The sequence below is a fragment of the Manis pentadactyla genome, chromosome 16 (genome assembly GCF_030020395.1).
Source record: "Manis pentadactyla isolate mManPen7 chromosome 16, mManPen7.hap1, whole genome shotgun sequence".
Classification (NCBI taxonomy): Eukaryota; Metazoa; Chordata; class Mammalia; order Pholidota; family Manidae; genus Manis; species Manis pentadactyla.
The window spans coordinates 61,692,481-61,706,376 of NC_080034.1; the positions used below are offsets into that span (position 1 = coordinate 61,692,481).

A 13,896-nucleotide genomic window follows, 5' to 3' on the forward strand; every position below is an offset into this window, starting at 1 on the left:
TGGTTTATAAATTGAATTTTACTGAGAACTGCTTCCCATCGAATGAGTTGCTAATTTAAAAACACTCATGTCATGTCAGGCTAGACCCTGACCCACTAGGCCCAGTACTAACTTCTTGACCAGGACTTAGGCCGGCGGGGATCCGACCTTCGCAGCTTACTGCTGGGCACAGCTAGTTGGACTCAACGATACAGTACAGTAATGGTTGTGAAAGGGGTGGTTATGCGTCAATTTCCCCCCAGCCATATGAGTAAAGCCAGTTTTAGACACACTGATTAAACTGTCATGACTTGTGTGTCATTTGTTATTGTTCGCTTCTTCTTAAAGGCACAATTTATTTACCACGTGCCTGAGTTTCATCTTGTATCTGAAATAAGGAAACTAACATGATAACATTCAGGCATCCAAAGGCAAGCTCACTTCTTTTCCTGTGCTAATGCAGCCATTTATCTCTGATATGATTCCTCTCGTCAACATCTTGAATAGTATCATTCGTGTTCTGGGATCCAACACCTAAAAAGAAAGGCAAAAACCAGAACGCTCAGAAAGATACTACTAAATGTTTCACAGAAGCACTGGACAACTAATAAACCAAAGAGCTCATCTTTGCTATGCTATCCTGGTTGAGTAAAGGAGAGTCACTGTTGTGGTGTTTCTATTCACTCTGAGTTTTAGTAAATAAAATGTGAAGAGAAGGCCAAAGGAACCAGAGAGACGATAGGCCAGGAAGTTCACTCAGTCACGGAAACCAAAGCTGCCAAGTCCAAGAGAAGCAGCATCTGACTCTAGACCAACATCAGCAAACAGAAATATAATGCAAACCACCTAAATAATTGTACATTTTTTAGTCACCACATTAAAAGAAGTACAAAGTAAGAAGTAGAATTAGTTTTAATATATTTTATTCAATACATACATCTAAAACACTATCATTTCAACATGTAACCAAATGAATTATTAGTGAGATATTTTATATCCTGTTTGGTAGTTGTCTTCAAAATCTGCTCTGCATTTACATCTTAGTTCAGACTAGCTACACTTTAAGTGCTCAGTGGCCACTGCATTGGATATGCAACTTTCAACCTGGGGTCAGCATCCTGTAGATCATGAGTCAAATCCAGTCTACAGTCTTTTTCCATGCCTGCAAGCTAAGAGTGGTCTTTACCTTTTAAAACAGTTGTTAAAAAAGAAAGGAAGAACTGTGAGCCCCATGCTCAAAGTATTTATTCTGTAGCCCTTTAAAGGAAGAGTTTGCAGACCCCAGTTCTCTTTAACAAACAGAAAGCAATGAATTTAAAGCCTACTCCTGTCCATTTCCGAAACTGAAGCATCCAATATTTACATGCAATTTCAAGGGATGTTGCAGTAACTCCTCACAGCTCAGGTGGCCCCTCCAGTTCTGGAGTGGGACCTTGCAAAATGGCCAAAACTACACTTTAGGCTCTCTCCTTCAGTGAGGCAACTGAGGTCATACCAGAAGCCTAATAGAAACAAAATAACCTTGGAAGACTGCAGGACTTAAAGGCAAACTACAACCACTGCAACTAGGGAAGAATGAAAGGCAAGTGGGTATATAGGCAGTGCCTGGCATCCCTTGTCTATGGCAAGGTGGTTGAGCAAAGGAAATCCAGGTAGAGACCTGTAATTCTCCAAATCTGGCAGGTAGCCAAGACAGGGGAGTATTATGAGCAATGTAATGGCTTAAAATAAGATAGGGAAAGAGATATACAGTAAGTGAATAGTCTTACAAATATATATATTTAAAAAGATAGCTTAAGGCTCAAGACATACATGCTCATTCGAAATTAATTTTGAAAGATAAAAAGAAAGAACTTCCTGCCTGAGTTACTCTAGGGTCTTTGAAAATTAAAGTAGCCTCCTATCTCTGAGCTGGACCACACTTTGTTTTCAATCGCAAAAAGCAAACACACAAAATAAATGAATTAGAGGACACTACACTGAAGACACAGATCCCTGACATGCTTCTGCCTGACTGAACAGTGGGATTCTTCAACTGCACAAATGCTTCTGAAGCCCAGGGGGTGCGTCACTCCTTTGTGGACTGAAGTGGGGAGTAGGAGGGGTACTTATATCTGAAACCAAGGATCTGTAGGATTGTGTGTTTGTGTGCTTGTGTGTGGGTGGGGAGAATGGTGCTAAGCAGCAGTAGCAATGCTCTGACTCTTTTTATCACTTTGTTCATATCAAAACTCTGGGCCAATGTTGACATCAAATCATAGCCCTGCACATGTGGGAAAATTAGGGCTGACTTTTCCCCATTCTTGAGTAGAAAGAATTAACAAGTAAAATTTCTAAACTAAGTAAGGGATTTCTAATTGAAATTTGAAGTCATTATATGTCTGTGGGTCTCTCTCGCTCACACACACACATACACACACAGATGCTGCTTTTTGGCCAATACCTGGCCTATTCTGGGGAAACTCACAAAAATTCTGCAGATCTTATTTAAGACAAGAGAAAAGACTCTTGGTCTTATGGCCAACTCTGCTTCCCACAGCAGATACAAGCACTATATGGTGGCTTCGCAGGCAAAGGAGGGTGGAGGGGGATACGAGTCTATCTACTAACAGTCCTATTATCAATAAAGCAAAATGGAGAGATCTAAACTCAAAACTGTAGGAAGTAATTTTATACAGGAGTAATTTTAGGTAACATTAGCATTAAGCAAGAAGGATGACAGCAAACTACAATTCAAAGAGAAAAGAAATGCTAAAACGAGAGCTTGCAGCATATTTAAATTGTACCTGTTCTACAGTTGCTCTGTCCGCCTTATCTCTGATGCGATACCTAACCAAAACCAAAAAAGCACAGGTGACATTTCAGTCAAAGAAGCCAAAATAAAAGGTTTCTAAATGTACATCATGAAATCCAAAGTAGGTAGATTCATGAGCCCCCATGGTTTCCTAGCTCAGTGACACTCCCTTCACTTCCCCTTATGAAGCAATTCAGTCCCCTAGGACACAAGAAGTGTATCTTAGTAAGGAAAAAAATTCTATCCATATTCCAGAGGCACTGAATAGAAAGAGCAGCTGGGGTAAAGTCAGCTATGCTGGGAAAAAGAAAACCTTGAGTCTTTAACACTGTCCCTAAATCTTTAATGATTCTTTAGCACAGAATTGACGTCATTTATAAGGCCTTCTCCTTACAGACCTTTACTATAAAGGCGCAAGTTTTCATCATTTCAAGATGGTTACTGAGTTCTGCATAAAAACGCAGACTCAGATTAGCTTCAGCTCACACACTAAGTGACCCAATTAGCACACGAACCTGAAGTAATAAAGATTCAAACCCCAAAATTCAAACAGATGCTTCGATGAAGTAACAAATGACTGGTTTTTCTCAAAAAGCTGGTATCTCCTGGGCATAGCAATAAACCAGAAGAAAACTAGTTTTTAGTCAGAAGAAAAGTAGTTTTGAAGTTCAGTTCTCACACTGCTAGTTGTATGATCTTAGTTTCATTTTAATACATTGTTAATACCTTAGAGTTACTGTTTTTAGGAGAAATGAGCTGGATCTTAAACAACTGGTTTTAAGAACAGAAGTATAAATGGAAACTGTTCTCAATCATATCAGTATCTAGTTTTAAATTTTCCCTTGAATTTTACAAAGTATTTCATGGAAGGGAACAATTCTCAATAAATTCTAAAAAGGGAGCATTTTATACTCTAACATTTTAGTTTAAACTGAAATTATTTTTACCCACCTAAGAGTACTTTTTTGTTAATTTCATAAGCTTATAGTTTTACCACACATTTCTTAAGACTCATTTAATATTTTCAACTTAAAAAGCAAAGAATACTTTTTCATTTAAGCTAAAAAAAAATTGGCTTACATATACAAAAGAACACCCTTTTGAATACATAATTCAAAAGAATTATGACCAATATGTTGCTTCATTTGTCTAGAATTAGTCCCTATCAGCCATGTTTTATAGCTAAAATACTACTTACATATCTGCTTCCTTTTGTCTAAACTTTTCGTTGACTTTATTTATGACAGAGTCAGTAACACTTAGCTTATCTAAAAAATACAAAAAAATCCACAATGTAAACAATATATAAGGAAAAAGGCAACAGTCGTTCCACTTACAATGTTTCTTCCCTCTTCTCTATTTTCCAAATATTTTATTACACCCAGAATATATTTTAGTAATGAAAAAAATTTAACGTTTAAAGCACTAAGTGGTGTTTCCTTGTAACAAGTGTTGTCACTTTCACCATGGTGACAAGATCCAGAAATCACTCAAAAATCTGTACCTGCACAGGTTGAATTTCAGACACATATTAATATTTTGTACAACTAATATAAATAATAAAATTGCCTGAATTCCAGGTTTAATTAATTCTAAAAACTCCAGATTCATCTCAAACTACAGGTCAAGGACAGGATGTGCGAGAGACTGTGCTAGGTTTATAACTAATCAGTGTCTACAGAGAAAAGTAACCTTGCATTTTTTTTTTAAGAGATGGTATTCAAATTAACATTCTCATTCCTTGCATTTGATAGTTCATTAGATGATTAATGCCTACATAAAAAGTGTAGTAGAACAAGATGTAATTAAATACTGTAATATTGTCAATGTCCTACTATGAAATACTAGTGCCACAAATGTAATACAAACAGACAATAACTTGAATGGGTATCTGTAATTTCATATTACTACAATGGCGAGAAAGTAGAACTAAAGAAATGCAAACTGAAGTCTTTCCTTGAAGACAGGTTTTTAAATTACTATGTTTTAATTTTCTTTCAGCATTATTATACAGTCAGTAACATTGAATATATTTATTTTTTGATCTATGAAATTTTGAAGAATTTCCTCATAGCCCACCAAGGAAATGTATTTTATAAACTCACCTAGATTAATTTTATTCTCAAATTTCCTTAAGACCTTGTCTGCTGGAGTAGACATTTTGGCTAAATTCCAGGTAGAAGTCTGTCGATTTGCCTAGAAGAAATGAATTCCAGAAAGTAAGGCACTAGTTATAAATACAAACCTCAAGTTTATCATATATTTCTCCTTAAGTTCACAGTTAACTATTAAAGTATCAATACTTAAAAGAGTGCACTAAGGAAACATTATGTATCAATCACATTTGCCCATTAATTTTTTTTCAAAAGCATCTGAAGTATCAATTTGTTATTGAAGTATCAATCTGTTATTGATGGAGTATATACTGTTGCTTAAAATCTCTCTACAATGTATTCCTCATTATTATAAATAAATTAAAAGTAAGTGCATTTTTCTAATTTGACTGGTTTATAGATGTAAATCTTGATAATGTTCATTTATCCCCAAACTGCACAAATAATAAAAGCAAAGACCAACATGAAACCGGTTCTCTTAGATTAATTAGTTAAATTTTTAATTTCATTTTGGACCTAAAGTCTCAAGAAAGGGAAAGATTAAGTATGAGGCTTAGCACTTAGCCTGGTGCTGTGCATGAACCTAAATAATGGCAAAAAAGAAAACCAAAGGGAAATGACATCCAGAACACATAATAAGAGAATAGAGCAGAGATAAGAAGGGGTTTTAAGAGTTACTGATTTAATCCTATTAGCTCAGAATGGACCTCTGAAGCTAAGCTGTTTCTTGTCTGCATAGAAATGTTTAGATTTTCTATTAAATATAACTTTTAAAATAATTTTAACTTAGTATAGGTTCATAGTAGAAAACATAGGTAAAATTTTAATCCTCTATAATCCTCGCACCCAAAGATAATAGTTAACATTTAACATATACTTTGTCTTTTTTCTAACTTTATTCAAATTAAAAAAACTGTTGAAATTGCTCAAAGTCTCACCAGTTAATCAGTGGAACAGTTACCAAAACAAGACCACAAGTGTGAAATTTATTTGGTTATTTTAAAAATGCACACATTCTAGTCCACGATAAAGCTTGTCTGAATACCAAAGGAGTACTGTTGTTGGTGTGTTCTTCTCCATATCTTTCAGGAGCCTTTATGTTCCAGGAAAATATACTATGTTATATTCCTATGACTGTGCAAACTCCTGAAACAGTACTACAGTGTGAGAAGTAGACTAGATTTAGTTGGTAACTTGTGCTTCACACATGGTAGATTATGGTAGATCATGAACATACCTCTATAGTATTAATATAGTCTTCCACTAAAACATTATTTTGCAGCTACATACTATCCCACTGTATGAAATCAGCCCCACAGTTATTTTAACCTAGGTTGTTTCCAGTATTCATCTACTATAAACAACACTGACAAATCATTCTTGCAACACTATTCTTGGCACAATCCTAGATTTGATGAGTCAAAGAGTTTATTTTATAAGGTTTTAAAGCTTTTGTCACATACCAGTTTATCCTTCTAGTTACATGACCATCAATTGTATATTTTCTGTCTTTATCAGGTAAAAAAAAGTGACATCTCTACATATTTAACCTGCATTTCTTTAATTATTATGAAGGTCGAACTTTTCTCCATGTTTCTTAACCATTTGTAGTAAACTGCCCACTTAAGTCCTTTCCCATGCAGATTTTAAAGCTCATAATCTTCTGATCATTTACAGAACGCTTTCTAAATTTACTCAATATGGAAAGAATTCACATTCAGAATACTATCAGAAAATGGAAAGGATGAAGAATGAAAATAAATAAAGGCTGGGGCTACAGGGCAATAGAACCTGTGAGAAATCTTCCATTTACTCAATTCCAGCACCACAAAATGTTCTTTCAAGAAAAAAGACAAAGTAAACATGAAAATATACAGCACACGTACACCTTACCTGCAGGTTACTGCCTCCAGCCCAGGTACGACCCCTGGTGAGTTTCCCAACTCCATCATCCCAGTCCCAGTCCTCGTCATCGTCGTCCTCCTCCTCTGCCTCCTCTTCTATCTCACCTTCATTCACCTTCTCTTTCACATTATTTTGAAGATCTTCAAATACAATGTCATCTTCCTCTTTGACAATCTTTAAGTCAATGTTTTCACTAGAAATAATGTTTTAGAATGTTTACACATACTCTAATGGGACTTGCATTGGTATTTATTTATTATGTAAGACTAAATCTATACCAATAAATCTAAAAGGTTCCCTTATGATACACTTCTAACATGTTCAATCTTAATGCCAAGTTCTCCTGTTCTTCAGAGCTCTGTACCCGCTGTTTGTTTATTCTCTGGGTCCTACTAAAGCAGCACTATACCCGGTGTTAAATTTACTTCTGCCTTTATGAAGTTAGAATTTATATTATCTTCCTTGCTGAGTGAACTGACTCTGATCAGCATATCAGACCTGACTCTCGGAACTCACTGAGCTGCTTTGAGAAGTGGGAATAAAAGCTTCCTGACAGAACAGGAATAAGTTTAAAGCTTACCATGAACTCAATACCACTTTGCAACAAAAGGAGCTGAATCTAGATTTGTGTTACACAAAGAACTTCAAATCACCCTTGCACATAAAGGGAAGGAATGGGGAATATAAGTACCAAAAATTAAGAGAAGTAGGCTAGTTATAATTAAGTGTGAGAAGTGGGGATTGTCAAACCCAGAAAACTGACCTAGAGGGAAGAGGACACAACTGACAGCATATTTTTTTGTCATATGAAAATTCAGACCCAGTGTTACTGTATCCTCTTAGTTTTTCAAGAAAAGCCAGAAGTCTCGATTTTTGTGTAAAATCTTCCACTTAACTGGAAAATCCAATTTAAAAACACCGTGACCCAAACAAAACATGTCTGTAGGCCACATTCAATTGAGGTTACTACCAGTTCTGACTTCTCAGGTAGAGAACACAAAGGCAGAAACCATATTATATAAAACAACTGATAATATGCACTGCCAGCTTAAAAGCAGTCAGACATACATTTGAGTAAATTCAGGTTATTAATCTTGACTTATGAATTAGCCATTGCTTAAAGAGCTCCAAATCTCCATGTATATGGGTAGGAGGAGAATAATCACTAGCCACCAGCTATTTACAGATTTCATAAACATAAGCCATAAATTGATCCTTCAATTGTCAGTACTGTAGAGTGGCATGTTAAAGTTATGCCTTCATTTGTACCAGGGACTCTCAAACTCGGTTGCACAATTCTTTGCTGTGGAAAGTGGTCTTGTGCCTCGGAGGGCATTTAACAGCGTCCCTGATCTCTATCAGGTGCCACTATGTACCACTGCCCCCAGTTGGGACAAAAATGTCTCCAGAGATTGCCAAAAGTCTTGGGAGGGGGGGTGGACCAAATCCACTGGTTTACCTTCACATATCCAGGATGGACAGTAAACCAATGCACGCTCATTACCGTTAACTATTCACTGGCCACACTTGGCTGTGTTCCTCTGGAATCCCCTTCCCATTTCTCTGACTAAATCTTACTTAACTTTCCAGTATTAGCTTATTATCAGTCTTCGGGGAAGCCTTCCCTATTCATTGTCACCCATTTCTGCTTGGTACTACATACCCAATTCTAATGCAAAAAACTATTTTCCCTGCTAGAGTGCAAGCTCTGTGTCAATCAAAGTGGCATTTACCAGTGTATCCCTACAACAATACATTTGTCACATAGAAAGTGATTGATATATATATGTATTTGCTGAAAAAAATCCCCAACTGATTACTAAACTTGATGTAATGAATCCTTACTGTAAAAGTAAAATCTGTTTTCTTGGAATTCCAAAATAACCCTGTAATGTTTCCTGTAGGAGTTATCCTTAATTTCTATTGCCTCACACCCCATATCCAATCAACCACGAAACCCTGTCACTGCTACCTCCAGGACATACCCCTTTGACTATCTCTTGCTCCCAACCTCTTTAAACTGAATTACTGTTACTTTTGATCTGCTTCTACTCATGTCCTCCAAACCCTTCCTCTCCATTGCAGAATGATTCCTTTAAATAAGTCATTCCCTGCTAGAATCCCTCTTAGAGCTTTCTATACGACCTAGAATAATATCTCAACTCCTTACTATCACTTGTGAGGTTCTCCATGATCTGGCCCCTTCTCACTTCTATATCATTATCTGCCATTCTTCTCAACCTCCTCTGTGCTCTAGGTATGCTCTATGCTCTAAATCTTCCTTTCACAGCCAAAAGGGATTCCCACCATTGGACCTTTGCTCTTGTAGCCTCTTCCTGAGCTGCTGTTCCCTCTGCTTATGAAAGTTAGCTCCTTCTTGTCATTCAGACCTGGACTTAATTTCCCTAACCATTAAGTCATTACTCAGTCTAGCAACCGATTTTAATTGTTTGCATAGTATATATCATCTGCTTCTTGTCTTTTCAAAAAATCTCTCTACATACTTGCAATTGTCTGCCTTCTGTCCCAAGTAGAAGATAAAATTAAATGACAGTAGGAACTGAGTCTAATTCATCTACATCTCCAGCGACGGGGATAGAAGCTGGCAGACAATACGCGCAAAGACCTGTTTTCCCAATCGCTATCCTAACAATGCTTCCCATCAACGCTAGCCAACCTGAAAACCCGGAGCTCCCTTGACAAGTGACTTTCATTACCTCTGCAACCTGGGACAAAAGACCAGGCTGGGATGAAGAAAGCAGCAAAAGGCCGTGAAGAGAAACCCCGAATAATCAATCTATCAGTCTCCCTCTAACCCACAAACACATGCCAACTCCCCAGGACGGTGGCAGCGGCGGCGGCGAAGAGGGCAGAATCCGATTCAGCATGCTCAGCGGCCGCCTACCTGTCGGAGGAATCCGCGTCGTCAAACTGCCCGGGGACCACCCTACTCATCAGCAGCCGCCGGTAGTCCATGACGGAAGCCCGCAGAGCCTCGGCGCCGCGGGAGGCCGCTAGCCCTGTGCGGGGACTGGGACTGGGACTGCACAGAGACGGGTTCTACCTCTCCGCAGGCGACCCCCTTGCAAATCGCTTACAGGCGTCTACGCCAAAAGCACGCACCACGTGCTACGAGTAAGCGGGACCCCCAGCCGGCCCCCACGCCTGCCCTGACCGGAAGCCCCGCCCAGCCGGAAGCCCCGGTAGCTCCGGAAGTTCCGCCCCCGCGCCGGGCTAGGTCCTTGGAGCACGCTCCCCACGGTGCGCGGGCGGGTCACTCGGGAGCGTCAGGTCCGCTAGCTGAGTTGCCTGCGGTGTGAGGGAGAAGGACGCTCTCCAACTTCCCCCCCGTTCGGTGCCGGCCGTTTCTCCCGGAGCTTTTCGTTTCTGCACCCGGTTCGCCTGCACGTAACTCACCAACTGTGGGGACAGAGACTTCGAAGCCTCCACCCCGTGCCTGCGGGTCGTGGGTTGGTCTGAGGAATTGGCAGCCAGGTGGGCGCCGCTCCCCACCGAGACTTGCCGGCGGGCCAGGCTGCGTCACACAGGGACGTTCCAGCGCGGCCGCCTCCCGACCGGGTTTGTGGAAGCCTTCGGTGGGGAAGGCTGGAGAGTGTTCTCCCTCCCACGATTCCGGGAGCGGAGGGAGGAAGCACGAATTCCCTATGATGGATCCAAGAAACGATGGACCCTGGAAGGGAGCACACTTTTGCGACTTTGATGCATTGTTTTGAGGTGAAATAAGCTCTTTTAAAAAGTTAAGTTTGTCATTCGACTGAAAAAACTTTTTAAAGAAACCCTTAGAATTTTTGCCAGTAATCCCAGTGACACCTTGTTTTTTAAAATTGAAATATAGTTGCTATACAATGTTATATTGGTTTCAAGTGTACCCATCTGAAAACAGCTTTAGAGTGCCTCCAGAATATCTACTCAAATACTTGAATAAACATTTTAAAAGTCTAGCACAAATCTGGTGAGGACAGAACGAAAGTCTTAAGTTTGCAGACAAAAAAATTTAAGAAATGAGGCCCTTGCTTTTTCTTGCATTTGGAAAACAAAAAAAGGTTTTTCAGATCCCCTTCACAACAACCCAGGAAGCATTTATGTTTGGAGTACATGAAAAGCGTGGATAAAATTGTAATATTTCCAGACTATCTCTCGCCTGGCTTTAGTATATCTGCGTATTAATAGGCGTTCAGAGGTGGAAAGAAGTGCGGCTTTAGTGCATTTGCATCATTCCTCAGGGGTGGCGGGAAGTTCATCTCAGTATCAGTGGGTAATTACCTGGGCAAGGAGGGGCTTACCTGTACCTGAGAGGTGAGGGGGAGATCCGATTTTTGCTTCTGCTGGAGAATGAAAGAGAGAAGGCCCTGGACTGCAGTTTGTAAGCAATAAATTGATTTTAAACTATTTCTCCCTTTGACTGATTTCGGGTTTTGAGGTATTTTGCCCCAGGATTTCCTCTCCCCAGACCTACAGAAAGTGTAAGGATGAAGTTGGGCCTTTTACCAATCCTGACTAGCCTTGTTTTGCTGACTTGCTTTTGTTTTTTTTAACTTCACCAAATGATGACATAGGCTCCAAAAAATAAGACCTTACTAAATAGAGCCTGGGCAGGAGTACCGCCTTTTTGAATAAGCCCACCCGCCATCTCAGAGAGACCTAGGTTTCATTTTACTTAGGCTACAAGCATTTTCCGGAGGACATGTCCACAAGCCACAAACCCACCTTTTCCCTGACCCATCCCCTCAAAAAACCTGCCCATAAAAAGTCTCTTAGCTTGTAAGAGACACTTTCTTTGTTCTCACCAGAACAGAGGGGTCTCTCTCAGGTTTAGCAATAAACCTGCTTGGACTGTTGAGTTTGTGTCCCTTCTTTTTCTTTTACTAAATTATTTACTATTTTGATTTTTTTAAAAACTGGCAAATGAGTAGTGACTGTAGATTGAAAAATTTTAATAGAAATAAATCATTGGAATGCAGGATTTACTCAGTATTTACTCTGTGAACAATACTGGTCTGTTTTCTGTAGGGTATTGAAAAACCTTAAATGATCTCCCATAGAGTCATAATCTGTCAATACAAGTGCTAACACTGTTGAAACAGTGGTAGAGGCTAAAACAGTACAATATTTAGATGAAAGACACTGTAGGAATTTTTTAAATAGGTGAATGGGTAGATAGGAAGGTTCTAGGAGAGAGAAGCATTTGCCAGAGCAGACTACTGAAGTAATGAGCACAATCTATTTGTAGTGAAAGCCTGCTCTAACTAGAGCAGGGGAGTGTAAGATAAATTTTAGCCGAAATAAGCAGGTGAAGAGAGGCAACAAAGGGCCAGGTAGTTTATTTGAGTGCAACTCCTGGGTGCTGTTCCGTGGTCTGGGTATTACAGGTCAGGGAAGTCACACCTGGTCAGGGAGGTGGGGGCTTATAAGGGGTTAGGAGGGGGAGGAATGGGCAAGCTATCCTAGGGGGCGTGGAGAGGTATGATTGGCTAAAGGTGACATAATAGACTAGAAACTTTTTTTCCTTCCAAGAGGGAGGAGGCTGACATCCGGGTCTTAGTTGGCACATCAGAAGGATGGAATTCAGGAAGAGCTTATATTGATAGATTATGATTCTATGGGAGATCATTTAAGGTTTTTCAATACCCTACAGAAAACAGACCAGTATTGTTCACAGAGAGAAAAAGTGTGGCAGAGGAAAGCGAGGGAAAACTGATTTATGATGTTGAATTTGACTTGATAATGAGGTATCTGAACAGAAAGTATCACATAAATAGAAATACAGTGTTTTGTGTAACTATGTCCCTGGTAATATTTTGTAAATATCTCTTGATTAGATATTTATCTGAGAGATCCCTTTACTTTCTGGATACCAAACCTTTTAGGGAATTATTGGGCAGTAGCTACACACATGTTAACTTGGTTTTGTCCAAATCAGTATTTACTCCCATACAAGGTTACCATGTAAACTCAAAGTTTTTTATTATTCTAATAATCTGACAAATGACATTTTAAATTTAGGACAGTATACTTTGCTTCTTTCTTAGTGTGATGAGGGGTTGGGGGAGAAGCTTTTTATTTGCATATACCAATAGACATTCAAATTATGGTGTTTTTTTTTTTGAAGAGGCCTGTCATAATTCAACAGGAACAAGGACTATCAAAATGTGTGGTCATCACCTTCAGATTCTGCACATTTTGAAATGGATGCTTCTCATGAAAAATTACAAAGCATGTCAGAGTGGATGCCATGAATTTCAGCCGTCTTTCTCAAGATACAACTCACTCTGATTCTTCCTTCTATATGGAAGCCAGCAATACCACTTCGCATTTGCCTCAGGTGTGCTTTGCTTGTAAGTTCTGCGAGGTACTGCTGTATTCAGCCTCCACATTGTCTTCCATGTGAAAATTTCTTTAAAACTATGAGGAACAATGAAAATCTCTGGTAGAAGCACAGAGGAGGGAAATACAGTCTGTTTTTCCCAGTTCCATTAATCTACCAAAAGAGGTGGAATTTTACAAATAAAGGGTTAAAACTGATCCTTTCTAGCCTCCTTGAGAAGTCCCAAGAGTGTAACCAGGGGACATGGCCACAGCAACTCAGTCACTAGAGGCAGGAGAAGAGCCCAAGTGGACTGACAACTGGTCTAGGGTATCTTCCATTATGTCAGCATGGAAATGACTCAAATGCCATTCGTAATGACACTGACAAGGCCCTGTGTGTAAATGACTTCCTTGCCATCTTGAAAATGCCTAGTACTCCTCCCCACAAAATAAAAGAGATTGTATTGTCCCAATCTTGATGAACATTGTTCTCAATGTTTGACAATTACTAGCAAGAGTGTAGGGAAATAGTAGGAATGCCTTAGATTGTACCATGTGAAATTGTCTTTTTGTTGTTAAAATGTGGACAAATATTGACAACTTCACATAGTTCAGCCCATAAATTGGCATAACCTTTCTAGAGGGCTGTGTAGTGAAGGGAAATCAAGAATTTAACTACACACGTTATGTTTAATTCTACCTCTAGGAAGTATGCAAATTATCCATAATACCTAAACACTAGAAACCTAGATTTTTGTCAGTGGGGCCTAATTAAAT

General features: G+C 39.2%; 1 protein-coding gene and 1 long non-coding RNA gene across 2 annotated transcripts in view; one reads left to right on the forward strand and one right to left on the reverse strand.

Moving 5' to 3' along the window:
- The window catches only part of RIOK1 (RIO kinase 1), a 29,608-nt gene extending 19,640 nt beyond the window's left edge, over positions 1–9,968 (reverse strand). The window contains exons 1-6 of the mRNA XM_036924867.2: positions 9,698–9,968; positions 6,781–6,985; positions 4,879–4,969; positions 3,972–4,041; positions 2,766–2,808; positions 421–513 (exon numbers count right to left, since the gene is read on the reverse strand). Of these exons, the coding sequence (XP_036780762.2) occupies positions 421–513; positions 2,766–2,808; positions 3,972–4,041; positions 4,879–4,969; positions 6,781–6,985; positions 9,698–9,768 (573 nt within the window). The 5' untranslated portion in view covers positions 9,769–9,968. The remainder of the gene's footprint in view (positions 1–420; positions 514–2,765; positions 2,809–3,971; positions 4,042–4,878; positions 4,970–6,780; positions 6,986–9,697) is intronic.
- A 111-nt stretch (positions 9,969–10,079) lies between these two features.
- On the forward strand, positions 10,080–13,592 carry LOC118931914 (uncharacterized). The gene is made up of 2 exons (XR_005032539.2): positions 10,080–10,527; positions 12,923–13,592. It is a non-coding gene; the product is annotated as an uncharacterized LOC118931914 (long non-coding RNA).
- The last annotated feature ends 304 nt before the right edge of the window (positions 13,593–13,896 follow it).